At 35.7% G+C, this 15,174-nt stretch overlaps 1 protein-coding gene and 1 non-coding gene across 2 annotated transcripts in view; both read right to left on the bottom strand.

Moving 5' to 3' along the window:
- Positions 1 to 1,042: 1,042 nt before the first annotated feature.
- Positions 1,043 to 15,174, bottom strand: part of LOC121428542 (U3 small nucleolar RNA-associated protein 6 homolog) — a 30,781-nt gene continuing 16,649 nt past the window's right edge. The window contains exons 12-20 of the mRNA XM_041625234.1: positions 14,454 to 14,608; positions 13,079 to 13,156; positions 11,657 to 11,789; positions 10,206 to 10,276; positions 9,204 to 9,281; positions 8,048 to 8,154; positions 4,783 to 4,849; positions 3,819 to 3,891; positions 1,043 to 2,179 (exon numbers count right to left, since the gene is read on the bottom strand). Of these exons, the coding sequence (XP_041481168.1) occupies positions 2,016 to 2,179; positions 3,819 to 3,891; positions 4,783 to 4,849; positions 8,048 to 8,154; positions 9,204 to 9,281; positions 10,206 to 10,276; positions 11,657 to 11,789; positions 13,079 to 13,156; positions 14,454 to 14,608 (926 nt within the window). The 3' untranslated portion in view covers positions 1,043 to 2,015. The remainder of the gene's footprint in view (positions 2,180 to 3,818; positions 3,892 to 4,782; positions 4,850 to 8,047; positions 8,155 to 9,203; positions 9,282 to 10,205; positions 10,277 to 11,656; positions 11,790 to 13,078; positions 13,157 to 14,453; positions 14,609 to 15,174) is intronic.
- LOC121429355 lies at positions 10,787 to 10,923 on the bottom strand. The gene has a single exon (XR_005971906.1). It is a non-coding gene; the product is annotated as a small nucleolar RNA SNORA57 (small nucleolar RNA).

Below are 15,174 nucleotides of genomic sequence, written 5' to 3'. Positions count from 1 at the left end.
TAACAATTGGCTATCCATACCACAACTTTAAACCCGAGTTTAAGTTAAACCTGCTTTCAGAATATGGGCCATAGTTTTTTCCCCACGTTCAAACTATTACATTTTATACAATTTCATCAGGAGTATTTTTACACTGCTTACTCTGCTCACTCACTAAATTGTTTGGAAGTTTGTGACCTGAATTCACTAGGGTGGTTTTGAGAACTGTTGGTTGAACCCATGGTTAATGCAGATTTCATGGATGAAATACACGTAATTTATCACATATATTAAAAAATATGCTGATGTGCGCTTTTGTCAGTGCGCAATATTGACACTGTCTTGTTGCTGTGGCTATTAACGAGTCCATGCTGTTTTTTAACGAGTCCGCTGTTTGGAATTAATGAGTCAACTTTCCAAAACAGCATGCTTAGCCATGGCAACAGGAGTTGATTTGGGGCACTAAGACAAAACTGTGCATTGGATATTTCTTATTATATGTGATAAATTAAGCACAACTTATACAGGAAATCTGCATAAACCAATGAGTCAACCAATTGTTTTCCAAACCTCCTTTGTTAATTTGATCCAATGAGATCACCTTTATGCTACACCCTACATGATCCAAGAAAATACGAAGTACATTCAATTCTTTTCAATTCATTGTTTTTAATAAATAAGTCATCAATTACAAAAAACTATTCATGTCTTGAAATGACATACTTCATTCAAGATCTTATGAGATGTTGCACATTTTTTATCACAGTCATCGATCGCAAAATATATATGTACACATGAAAGTTATGATAAAATACTTGGGGGAGGATAAATTTTATGTACGATGTTATATATATATTTTTTCTACCCACACAATATTTTTAATGTATCGGATTCAATAAGAGTGTTCAGGGTCTATTTTGGCATCACACAGTAAAAGCTAAATGGGTACGTGGCAGGATTTTATTTCCTGAAAATCTTGGATGTTGTAAAAGCCTTCCTTGGATAAAGTAAAGGGTAATAAAACTTCTTTTGGAAGGGCATATAGCTGTTAAAATGATTTTCTTATGCACTATACAAGGACTGCAGAACTGCCAACATGAAGATAACAGTATTTTATAAGCTGAAAATCGGTATTTTGGTAAGGAAATCAATATCTTCACAGAAATACCAAAGGACAACAAATAAAACTTAAAACTTTAGAAATCAGTATTATTTGGAAGCTCTGGAATAGAATGTTACTTAAATTGAAGTTGGAGTTGACAGAGTATTTTCTACCATATATTAAAGTGCTCTACCGAGGCTGTGGCAAACCAATGCTTCTTATAGCATTATAGGTTCAGTAGCCAATATCCTATCTATGGTCTACATTAGTGTGTAGCCACTGACAAACTGTTCTAACAGCTCTTTGTCTAGTATCTTTAAAGTTTTCTGATAACTTTAATGCAGCAAAACTCCCACCCTCTTTCTCATTGTCTATGGCTTCACTCCCAGCTATCCATGGTCTACATTAGTGTGTAGCCACTGACGAACTGTTCAACAGGCTCTCTGTCTAGTATCTTCACAGATTTCTTACAATTTTAATGTACTCCATCGTAGCTGTGGCAATATAAACCCGATGAGTGCAGTCCCAAACATCTATAATCGGCATAAGCATATAGCCACCGACGAACCATTTTGCCAGCTCTCCATATAGTATCTTCCGTTTCCTGATAAACTCAATATACACCACGTAGCTGCTGCTGCTGCAAAACCCTGCCTTCCTTCTTAGTACTTGACAGGTTCCCCACTATCCTAGCCACTGACATACTCTTTGACCAGCTTCTCTTTCCAGTATCTTCACAATTTTCTGATAACTTTAATGCAGCAAAACTCGAATCCTCTTTCTCATTGTCTTCATGGCTTCACTCCCCGCTATCCTTTGTCTGCATGAGTGTGTAGCCACCGACGAACTGGTCAACCAGCTCCTCTGTCCGGTATCTTCACAATTTTCTGATAACTTTAATGCAGCAAAACTCGAATCCTCTTTCTCATCGTCTTCACTCCCCACTATCCTTTGTCTGCATGAGTGTGTAGCCATTGACAAACTGTTCAACCAGCTCCCCATCAAGTGTCTTCATAGCCTTCCAATGCAGTTGCATGGCCTTGCCTTGACTTCCCTCTGGATGGGTGATTTCATGGCGGATGTAAGCCAACCATAGACCTACATAACAAGAGGTGAAAACAAGAGATTCTATATTTAACATCTTGGCCATGATTTATGATACAGTTATCAAGAGGAAGAGTTCCTGTTATAAGCTACTGAATAGTCTCATTTGATTAGTGGAATTAATTTTTTTCATAGAACATTAGCACTGATGTATTAAAGAACGATTAGAGGCCCCATGTGATTAGATTAAAATTCATTCATTTTCCGTTAAAACTTAGATCTCAACTCTAGTTTTAGTTGAATCTTTGAAAAAAATCTAGTGCATTCTCTTTTTAGCTAGTCAATGGCACAAGGCAATGCCAAGATGGTGCGAAGACTTTTCCTCAGAATGAAGAGGGAAAATAAATGAGGTCTCTAAAAATATTAGTGAATCTTGCTCCACATCAAGAAAGTCCCAATAGAGAGGTTTTGCTCAGTGTCGTAGGTAGGATACAGGAACAGAATGAATATATTGAAAATGACTGTCAAATGACAGAGAACAGCGGGAAAACTGGTGAACCGGGTCAGAAGTTTTGTCCAAAGGGTTCCCACAGAAATTTGAAAACAGAATGACAGGACTTTACCATGACTTAATTGCTGCTTTCCAAGACTTCCCGTGACGTCCCGGGAGTTATGTAGAATTTGGGATGTCACGTAACTTGGAAAAATGGAAATCATGAACACCAATTATAATAGCAGAGTATGAGAGTTGTAGGACAGGACAAACTGGAAAGCTGCCATAGCCAAGAGGTAAATGCAATTCCATGACTTTTCCATATCACAAATTTACTAAATTTCCTGACTTTTCCCTGACCACAAATTTTTCCAGGATTTTCCATGACTGTGGAACCCTCATTAAACTGATGTTTTGATTCACCAATTTTCAACAAAGACTTCTTTGCTGTTCTTTGTCACGGAGGGCATTTGACAATAAATTTACTCTGCTCTTTAATCCTCCTTAAAGGGCAAGTCCACTCCATCAAAAACTTGATTTGAATAAAAAGAGAAAAATTCAACAAGCATAACACTGAAAATTTCATCAAAATCGGATGTGAAATAAGAAAATTATGGCATTTTAAAGTTTCGCTTATTTTCAACAAAATAGTTATATGAACAAGCCAGTTACATCCAAATGAGAGAGTTGATGACATCACTCACTCACTATTTCTTTTGTATTTTATTATATGAAATGTTTTTTTTCTCGTCATTGTCATGTGAAATGAAGTTTCATTCCTCCCTGAACACATGGAATTCCATTATTTTAACATTTTGTGCTTCAGGCAAAGAGGTCCTAATCGTCAAATTCGTAAAAATTGAAATATTGTATAATTCAAAAAATAAAAAACAAAAGAAATAGTGACATCATCAACTCTCTCATTTGGGTGTAACTGGCTCGCTCATATAACTATTTTGTTGAAAATAAGCGCAAAACTTTGAAATGTCATAACTTTCTTAATTTACATCCGATTTTGATGAAACTTTCAGCATTGTGCTTGTCTGATTTTGATTCAAATCAATATTTTTCTGAGGTGGACTTGACCTTTAAATGGCCGAGTGAAAACTCCTTGCTCGGTCTAGTCACTCTTTGAGACCTACTTAGCAAATCTCGGAGCCCCCATCATGGCCTGGTTAGGGTTAAAGAAAGTATTTATACCTGGCGAAGATTCTCCGAATTCCTTTAGAGCGTCGTCATAAGCCTCCGAGATCCTCTTTGCTTTCGGGGTGGGCTAAATAAAGAAAATGAGACAAAGACGAATTCATGAAGAAAAGGAGAAAGTGGAGAGGAAGAGAAAGACTATATTGCTCCCAAGTCCATGGCAATACACTGGTCTGGAAAGTGCATATCATTATCAGTTATATCATTATTATCACTTATTTGACCAAATCATAAAACACATGGTACAAACAGAATTACTGTTTATGGCAAAATCAAACACAACAGAATGGAGCAGTGCTACATATTGGCACATCACTGCTGAAATTTCATTTTGCAATAGGAAATGTTAGAAGTGGGGGCCTTTTCATAAAGCTGTTCATAAGATAAGTGCAACTTTAAGAATGACTGGTGAACCTTTCTTACGTGCTAAACCATCGCCAATAAAAACACCATTTACCACAAGAAAGGATCACCAGTCGTTCTTACAGTTGCTCTTAACTTACGAACAGCTTTATGAAACACCCACCTGGAGAAATAAAGAGGCTTGTTCAGATTTGTACTGGCTTATGCACATGGCATGTAGACGATTCTCAGCATATATCGATAAGCTGGGGAAAAAAGTTAAATCATCACCACAAGATTCTATTCTCCACACTCTTTCTATATTCAATGCACTATCATACTCAAAACCTTTTCTTCAATTGCCTGGATGGGTAATTTGATTGGGCCGATAAATATAAAAAAAAAGAAAAAAAAAAGAGAAGATATATCTGGTGATTGTAACACAAAGCTTAGCCATGTCTAGTACATTTTTTATATGATTGATTGCATTGACTACAATGTACAGCCATGAAAATAATGCATACAATTATTCATTAACCTTTGTGTTATGTGACCTAGAACATGCATTGGAACCGATTTAACATCCTATTCGAGGGACAAGAAATGATGTAATTCTTACCTGTGCTTCCTCCAGTGCAATGTATTTATTGAAGAATTCTTCACTAAGGGGCTTCTCTGTGGCCATCCTATCAATAATAAAACAAATATTAAGTATTACATGGAGGTTTTCGTGATTCATAGTAGTAACAATAACAATAATGATAATAATAATGTTGAAATAATGATAATAATAATTGGATTTACATAGCATTATTATTACCGTCTTAAGCGCAAGCTACCACTTTATCAGCAGTACTCAGTGCATTGAAGGAAAAATAATCCTACTGGGTACCAATTTACCTCACCTGGGTCGAGTACAGCGCAATATGGATAAATCTCTTGCTGAAGGAAAATGTGCCTGTAAGGGATTCATACCCATGATCCTGTCTGAAATACATCCCTGATCTAGAAGAAAAGTCTCTAATACTTTTACTTTTGAGTCTAAATTCCCGACGTGGGGGGGGGACACGGTTCCAAAATTACGCAACATTTTGTTGCATATCAGACCCAAATTGATAAAATACAGCATGAATTTGTGTACAAATGCATTGCAAATTGTGTTTTTAGCCAAAATTCATAAATGTATCATTTTTACTTCTACTAGTTAAACTCACTTAATGTCATCTTGTTGATGGACAGAATAAAGTCACCAATGATTTCCATCGAAAAACCAATAAAAACAAAAAAGTCAGAAAACAAAGAAATACATACGACAATTAAAAATCAATAAAATACGTAAAAGAGAAAATTTGTGATATTGATTTCTTTTTCAAGTATAATTGATCAAAATCCTGCAAAGAATGTACAAAGAAAAATAAGCAGTTTAGAGGCCTTATTTAGTTAACCAGAGCAGCAAATTTTTTATTTATTGCATAAATGAGCATAAGAGACCTTTTAAAGGATGTGATCGTGCAGTTTTGTAAATTATGCCATGGGTAATACGCGTGATAACTTTTGCTGTTATTGTGCATTGGACAGCTAAGAACATAAAGGGGGCTGAATCAGCTCCCCCCCCCCTCAGTCTTCTTAAGCATCAAAATCGCCCAGACTTTTTAGAGTTAAGGGCGGAATAATTGTCATAAGAGCAAATGTCTGGTAAAAAAAAAAATTTTCCAGCAGGTCTATTTTATTCTTGTGATCATGCTTTATAGTGCCGATTGAAAAAAATAAGAGGAATGATTTTGTCAATCTTGTATTCATTAAAATATTTCACAATGCTGTTAGTAAAAAAAGATAAGTTTTGTTACATTCAAATATAAATCAAATCTGTACTGGTAAGAGGAAAAGTAAAATCTATTCATGTCAAGGGCCAACGTCAGACATATGTAAGTACCGTGTTAAACCCATATCAGCATTGAATGCTAAGATGAGGGAAAAGTAATGTCATCATTCAAAGGTCCTTGATACATATAACCCAAATAAAGCAAAATGATAAGTTTTTAAAAAAGAAAAAGGCTAATGGGGCATTGCAAGAAATTTACGATCAATTGCATGTCTATTTCGGTTCCTAAATCAACCATAAATCTTGAAATTAATTGCAAATTTATGATTGCTTGCTCATCTTCTTCTTAAAGTGATCGGTTAACATTGGTTTGACTTTTAAAAAATCTGAGCTAGGTCACACTTGTCACCTGTGTCTGTGATATGTTGCAAAAATGAAGCCCAGAAAAAATTGCGTTCCAAAATGATTAATTAGTGCTTCAATAATTGAAATATAAAGTGACCGGAAACACTATCTTAATTTCATCCCATACACTTATGTGTACTATTTAGGTGTCTATAAGACGCCTATTTTCAAAATCAGGGTTTGCCTTGTAGTTTTAGCTTTTCATTTTTCAATAATGGTTGTTTTCAGGGTTTATTCGTTCTAATACATGCACTTGTACACATGTTTCATCTTGGTTTGAGAATTTTTGAAATCAGCTGCTCACAAAGTTAAAGAGAAATTCCAGTAGTTGCAGTTAACACTGATTTCATGAGAAAGTCTGTAAAACAAGGCTTAATTGCAAGTATATCATCGAGGATCTAGATCTGGTACAGTTACATTAACTGGACTTTGTGAAATCTTGAAATCTACGCTGAAAATGTTCACACCGAAAATCCCCAACACAGATAAGCGCACGTGGGACAATGTATAATTATTGCTCAGGGCGTCGGGCCCGACGCCCTACCCGAATCCCGTGCTTATTTGCTGATTTCTCAGCAATTACACAATTTCTTCCAGAATCCTTTGGCACATGCGTTTTATTTATACAAACAGACACTTTAGTGGTCATTTCATTGGATTCTGTACGAACTCATTTTGATATCGTTACCAAAACTAGCATTTACCTTTAAACAATACCTTTAAAGCGACCTTTCATTGACAAATCATGGGAAATCAAGGCTTATCTCAGAACAGAGAAGGGATTCCACTCGGCTGCATGCCTGGGGTGTTATAATACGACGCCGGCATGTCTGGGAGGTCTTGAGAGCAATAGACTAACCAACCAGATGTAAACTGCGTGTTTTCACTTTGAATCATGGAATTTTACAGTGGTTATTTATTTTGGTTTAGCAATCAAGAGACCTGCCATAAGTCTAGGAATTGGGATTGTTGGAAACTGGAACTGCGATGATCCGAAGTAAATAACCATCACGAGTTCGGTCAAATTCGTGCAGTCCGAACTTTTATCGCATTAGTCCGACGGGCGCTCATGACGGACGGATTATATTATGCAAGTCAATTGGCCTTTTGCAAACTTCGTATTTCCCCATGATTTGTCAGTTGCTGGGCCCTTTAAGACAAGGAATATGATCCGATCTGCTACAGTTAAAATACATCTATCCGCTGTAAAATCGCAACAGAATATTGGCTATTGATCGCAAATACTTTCTTGCAACGCCCCCCTAAGCATTATAATCTGATCAGTGATTGGGCTTGGGGATGAGCTGATGCCACATTTGCAAGGTTTAATACAAATAAGATGAGTGCTTTTCATCTTAAAATTGAACTAGAGTGGCAAACATTTTACAATTGGTCCCATGTATACATAAATGTGTATTTGTTGCTCATCAAGTTTCGTGATGTGTTGTCATATTTGTAACACAATCACCATGACACTGAGTAATGTTTCAATTGATTAGGAGTTGGTCATTCAGGTAAGTTTCTCCTGAAAGATTTGTCCTTTAAGAACTCTGTTCCATGAGTGGTGTGTTCTAGCATGATGCCCACCGAAATAGGTATTCTTCAAAGAAAGTAAAATAAAAGGTGAGAGAAATTCAATAGTATTCTGAAACATTACCTCTTATAAAGCTTCCTTGCTTTACCCACTCCTTTGACGAGAGCTGTCCATTCAAGATAGCGGATCTTCAAAGGCAGTGCAATAGCTCGATGCTCCTTCAATCCAGACTAAATGAAATTAGATATCAAAGGAAACCACAGAATAGGTTTATAGAAACTTTTGCTTCGTAGTTCCCAGTAAATTGAATTGAAATAAAAGGAATCTTGACAAGTATGAACGCTTATTAGTTTTGTGTTTCATAAAGCTGTTTGTATATGTCAAAGATAAGCAACTAGAAAGGCAAAACAAAACCAAAGGGAATTTATGATCACTTTCTTCATCCCTTCAAATAAATTTAAACAGAACTATAGACATATTCACATTATCGGTTACAAGCATTCTTAATACAAATTATCAGGTCTGTTGTCCCAATTGAAGATCATTGGAATAACGGTTTAATTTGGTTCAATGTCAGGAGAGCCTTCGGGCAACTGCTTCATTTGCAAGTAAATAGCATACAAGAAAAGAAAAATGCTAGAACTTTACTCAGACAAAATCAAAGTACCGTGTTTATCCCATTTCATCACCATGGTATCAGATGAGGGAAAATTAGTGTCATCATTGTAAAGTGACTTAGTGCAGATGAAGAGCAGTAATTCCAGCGATAAAATTACCTTATATTGGAGGAGATTTGAGGAAGGGTAAGAGCACCTCGCTTCAATTCTATTCCTACTGGAGGAGTGATAGCTCAGTCGGTAGAGCGGGGGTTTTGGATTCCGGTGCCCCGGGTTCGGTTCCCACTTGGTGCGCTAGTGCCCTTTAGTAAGGCATTAATCCTCAGAGAGGACCATAAGCCGTCAGTCCTCTGGTTGCTTGCATTGCTTACAAGCATTCATGCTTTCTCAACAGTCAGGTAAAAAATCACCACCATATATTCATATATTTATCCTAGCCCAAGAATTTATAATGACTCTAATTGGGTATCGGTGGAACTAGCGGATTCTTATACAAGCTGTACAGACCTTTCTTCCTCTGTACAAACTTGATGATTTAGAGAGAGAGAGAAATGGAAGATAACACCTTGAAAAGCCAACCAAATGGGATTTTTCATCATTTCACACAACCCCCTGGACTAAGACAGTTTATACCAACCAAGTGCTTAAACAAAGTTTCTCACCTCAAAGAGATTCTGTATCATTTCAGTGTCATTTGTCAAGCACCATTCCAAACCAATGTTCCAAATGTCCAGAGAATTCTATGAAAACCACAAAAACAAATAATCAATTAAAACTGATGCCTGGGCCCCACTGCATAAAAGTTACTATTATGGTAACTTTGCAATCAATGGTGACTACCATGGGAACGATGATTAACAGCCAATCAAAATCAAGGATTCCATGCAAGTTATAAATGGATAGTAAAGTTACCATAATGATAACTTTCATGCAACGGGGCCCTGATATTAGAAGAATGCAAATCAATATTGATCCCAATTCTGTGGCTTCAATACAAGTGCCTTTCTTTAATTTGCAAAAATATTCTGTAATAAAACTGACGTTGAATTTTAGCTTTAGCATTTCGCCACACTTGGCATAAAAACAGCATGGTCCAAAGGGTATAATCAATACTGAGTTAGAGGCTTCTACAAGTTAATCATATTGTGACTTATGATTGACCAACAGAAAAACTTACAGTATGTTTTTAGAATTTTTACTGATCGAAAAGGGATATGAAATGGTGTCTATAACAGAAATAGAGCTGGTCAGAACCGTGTTCAGATTTGTACTGGCTTAATGCACAAGGCATTCATATGATTCTCAGCATATATCGATAAGCTGGGGAAAAAAGTTAAATCATCACTACAAGATCTGACCAGAGGACCCAAAATTCAAACAAATTTTTTTTCTCCAACACAGAAAGAGAAAGAAAATATTCCTCTTGTAATTAATAGGTAGAAATTGAGTTTATACAGCATTATATCAATTGGAGTGTGTGGGCTAAAACTATTTCATTACCAAACATCCCACGAAGAATAAAAAATATGTATATACACAAACATACTTCAAAATTGCCACATTTTAAATAAAATCTTTTTTGGGGGGCTCTTCTGTGCCCTCCCCCTCCCAGCCATTTAGGGTTAAGGGAAGATGCAATATAAGTGTCATAGTACTATACATACCTTCGATTTGACATGAGAGATAGCAAGGTCAAATGTTTCTCTGACCTTTGTCCTATGACTCTCATCTCCACCTGAAAGATAAATAAATGATAAAATTTAAATCACATCAAACAGCTTATAAGCAATCAGTCTCTTTGCTGGTTGTCAGAATGAGTAAGGTACTTGCCAATATGAACAAATTAATAAAGCCCAATAGCCAAAATTTTTATTGAAAGTCGGGTTTTAGTATACTAACTAAAGAAAGTTGAAATACAACCAAAGATATACATAGTTTGTTTATTCAATCACTGAACATTCAACACACTGAATGCTCCTTACATTGAACACTCATATTCAACACGGAAATCTGGAGCATGTATGTGTTTCTTATTCACTGAATTAATTTATCAGAAAGTGACAGTTTTTAAAGTTACTTATTCATGAAAGGGTTCAGCATGTATACTCATTTACATGGCATATATTGTCATTTATTTCTTCAAATTACTCAAAATTGCCACTTCAAGAAAGGGAACTTGGTAGTGAGTTTATTTGGATAACATGGTGGAAGTTCAAGAGAAATATTAAGTGTATTCAGTAGGAAAGAATGTGATGATGCTAGAGGATGGGATCAAGGAATAAAGACACCCTTGACACCGAAGGTTCATCATGTTGATCTTCCTCCTGGTTGCATTCATCTCATAAACATGGTGGAAGTTCAAGAGATGCCAAGAAAAGGAGGGTCTACGGCGGAGCCACGACATTTGCTCCAGGTTTTATTTCATCTGAGATGTAAAGATGTAGGGTTAGGGATGCAATAGGGTTCTATATGTTAGGTTTTTAGGTTTTAGGGTAGGGTATAGTGCTAAATCCAGGGTTGGATCTAGACATTTGATTCATGTGTGGAATTAATAGCGGAATAATTGTCGTCTGGGCAGATGTCATGGAACCGATAGGATGTGTTAAAAATAAAATAAGAAAATAAAATACAATAAAATATAGGTAATAAATTTCCGAGAAAAGGGAAGGTCTGGAGTCGCCAAGTAATAAGAGATGTGGGCATACTGAAAGCATTTATTCGCATTTCTTGATATTAAGAAAGATAATTTTTGACATCAAGAAATAGGAATTAACGTTGAAAGGCTTGGTTTTATCTCCATTTTTTTTCACTTCTAGGTGTAATTCTGTGTAAATTATTCACAAGATGGGCTCATGGATAACAAAAAAATAATTTTGCTCTTATAACCTCAATTTGGCCAAAGATTCAGAATTCATATTTAGGCTTTGAATTATCAAAATAAGGAATATGGTGTCATATCCGGCTCCAATGCAAATGCTTCAGGAAAGGTCGATAATACAATATGAGCACCCAATTAAATCTACATGCTAACCACAGCAAATGTTTGAAGTATGTTAGATGAATTGCTTATCATTAATTTTCCTTTAAAAAATGTTTAGATCTGCTTGCCACTTACCTTCCACTCTCGTTTCTATGACTAAGATCAACCTCTTGATCCACAGGTCAAGTGACCTTGAATGAACTTCAGTGGACCTTACGCTGACCTCCAGAGCCCTTTCCAGTAACCCTAACACCTTCAATGTCTCCACCTGGAAAAGAAATGCAATAAAAATGATAAATGCACATCCATGAATTAAGGTAGGCAAAGGGCCAACTATCGGGATGTAAAACAAAGAAGTGGCTATGTGATTTACTTGTACAATTGTCACATATTTGCAAAAGAAATACCTATTTCTAAATACAATATACTTACCATAATCATGTTGAACTTACATAATTTTGGGTTAATCAAAGTGATTTATTTTCAGTAGCTGAACTAAAGTTTTTTAGTTCTTGAGTACGTTATGAGTAAGAGGTATAGAGTCACATCATTGGTCTGTTGCATAAGAGTTATTAGCATCTTAACTTTGCCATCCATCGCTGTCTTTTACACAATCCTTTATTTTATCTATTTATTTTATTTCCAGGCAAAAGACAACAAGAATATGTACAAGAAGAAGAAATTACCACCGACTAGTGCCTGAAGATGATTACTAAAAGAAAAACTAGTTTGTTATGAAGCTCTTGTTATGAAGCTCTCCTCACTAGTCGGGGTTTACAAATATACAAAAATAAAATCATGACAATATATGTTTAGATGCACTACATATTAAAACAAAAAACCTAATAATAAAGAGTGTTTGTTTCCATGTGCAATTTTTATTGCCTGTTGAGCATTGTTGCCACGGTAACATGAAACATTGGATGGCAAAGTTTTTATAACTGTAATTACATGTATTACATATTAACTATTTGATCTTTGTATATAATCTTATTTAATTATATTACGAGGCAAAATAATAATTACTTGGTCCGGAGATCAATCGCTAAAGTTCATTGTTACTAGGCATTGAAACCTCATGAAGGGAACAAATGACTACCCTGTTAAGGTGCTTTGCTATTCAAAGTGATAAGTAACAAGAAATGACTATGAGAATATCTTCATAACCCTTGGCACATCATCAATGACAAATACATCATGCTTGAAGTCAAGAGCTCATTCAGATTTGTACTGGCTTAATTTCACATGGTTATCAGCATATATCGATAAGCTGGGGAAAAAAGAATAAAATCATCACTATGAGTCTCTATTAAAAGCATGGATGAATGCATTTCCTGTACCAAATAACAGTGGCAAAATCTATGGGCTAGTGCACTATTGCATATTTCATCATCTAGTAGGCTAGTTACCCAGCAAAAGCAAGAGTAGGTTATTGCACAGGTCTATTTCAAAAGTGTGCTGAAAGTACAAAAGTGCTACTCATGTCATCTCAATATCCACCATTCAACGAGTGTCTCGTTTTGCATGGTACAATTGCATATTTCTGTAGGAACTCACCCATTTCATGTACATGTCTTCCGTAGGACTACTCGTCTTCTCTGCAGATTCAAACACCGCCAAAGACTTCTCAGCCCTCTACAACGAAAAACATGAAAAGAACTGAACTCCGTGGAATTACATTCTTCATTCATATTGCTAAATAAGTTTGAAATTGTTGAAAAGACACAGTGGTAGCCATTCGTTATGATAAATGAGATATTGAGATCTAGGGAGCATTTCATGAAAAAAAAAATGTCAGTAATTTTAACTAATATGCTCTCAGCCAATCAGATTTAAGGATTTTCAGTAGCTTATTACATCTGTTTGTGAAAGTTACTGACAAAACATATCATGAACGCTTCTTGGACAGTTATTTTTTAAATAAGCACTTTCTAATATCCGTTTTTCACAGACTGTTCTACAAAAAAATGTAAACAAATGTATTTTCTAATTCCTATCTGGTGGGTGTTTCATAAAGCTGTTCGTAAGTTAAGAGCGACTTTAAGAACTGGTGATCCTTTCTTGTGGTAAATGATATATGCATTGGCGATGGTTAAGCGCATAAGAAAGGTTCACCAGTCGTTCTTAAAGTCGCTCTTATCTTACGAACAGCTTTATGAAACGGCCCCCAGGTTTAAAAAATGAGCACAGTGCTCCTTTGAGTTAATTTTTTATAAAGCATCTTCATGTAATCAGCTAATTATGACTGCAATTTGAAAGAATTCAGAATTCTAAGTGGTTTCTGTGCATTGCCTCACACACCAATCATCAAAATGGAGTTCTGATGACCAGTGAACGATGAGACAATCCAAGATTTACTGTAGCATCCATCCCTTAATGGACTTACCAATTAAAATGGCCGCCCAGTTACACATAGGATGCTATAATTATGATTAACAGAAAATTCAAAGTACAAAATATATAATGTATTCAGGACCCTTATAACTATGCAGCTACACAAAAGGAAAAAAAAATACACATTCACTATCTACCTGCAAATAGCCAAAATCTTGTATTCAATAAAAGGAATAAATACATTTGAATACCTCAAATTGGCAACGAAGTTGTAAAAGAATTCATAGATTTTGAAATAAAAAATTCAGGACTCACACAAGTGGCAAAACCTTCTGGAAAACAAGAACCTATCTTCATTAAAAAGGAACAAAATGCTTTGAAATACTCGAATTTGAAAAGAAAAATACTGCTCTTGCACTAAAAACTCTAGATTCTACACTGCCAATGAATTTCAGCAATGCTCAGTAGCCGATATATAAATATGAAAAATATACATTAAATATGAATGCAGCAGTTAAATAAATCATTGATGACAATTCAAAGAAATTTGAATAATATAAAAGTTTTGAAAATAAATACATCAAATTAAATACATTACCTTGTTATGGAGTTCATCTGAACCATCGAGGTCAAGTCGCTCTAGGCAGGTATCGGCATAGTGAGACCATATCTCAATACCAGAGACCTTCTCAACTCCTTGGTCAAAGATGCTATGGCAGTGAATCTCAGACAACCATATATCATCTTCAGTACCTGTAATGATGAGAAAACAAAAGTTTTCTTCAATTTATTATTTAGTCCATGTTAAAATGTTCTAATCCCTTTGATATGGGTGATATCTATATCTAGATACAAAATAGTTCATCCTTACTGCTCTTTAATGAATAATATACCATTTGTATAGCGCACGTATCCATCTTGATAGGTGCTCAAGGCGCAATATTACCCCGGCTAAGCTAGTCTTCCAATTCCGGTGCACACAACTTTTTGAGGAATTTCTTCTACCGGTACCATTTACTCGGCCTGGGTTGAGTGCAGCACAGTGTGGGTGAATTTCTTGGTGAAACACGCCATGACTTGGAATCGAACCCATGTCCTTCAGACTGAAAGACAGGAGTCTTAACCACTAGACCACGTCGCGCCAAATACAATTATGAGAAAACATTATTTTTTCAATTTCATTATTATATAGTCCATATGTTAAAATGTTCTATGCCCATTGGTATGGGTGATATCTGCATAGAACTAAAAAATACATAATCCTTATTGCTCTTAAATCTTTTGAGATAGTATGTACAGGTGACTCATAGCTTGACCTG

Source organism: Lytechinus variegatus, chromosome 15 (genome assembly GCF_018143015.1).
Source record: "Lytechinus variegatus isolate NC3 chromosome 15, Lvar_3.0, whole genome shotgun sequence".
NCBI lineage: Eukaryota > Metazoa > Echinodermata > Echinoidea > Temnopleuroida > Toxopneustidae > Lytechinus > Lytechinus variegatus.
Note: the sequence above shows the minus strand (reverse complement) of the source record. Positions and strands in the feature narration are given on the sequence as shown.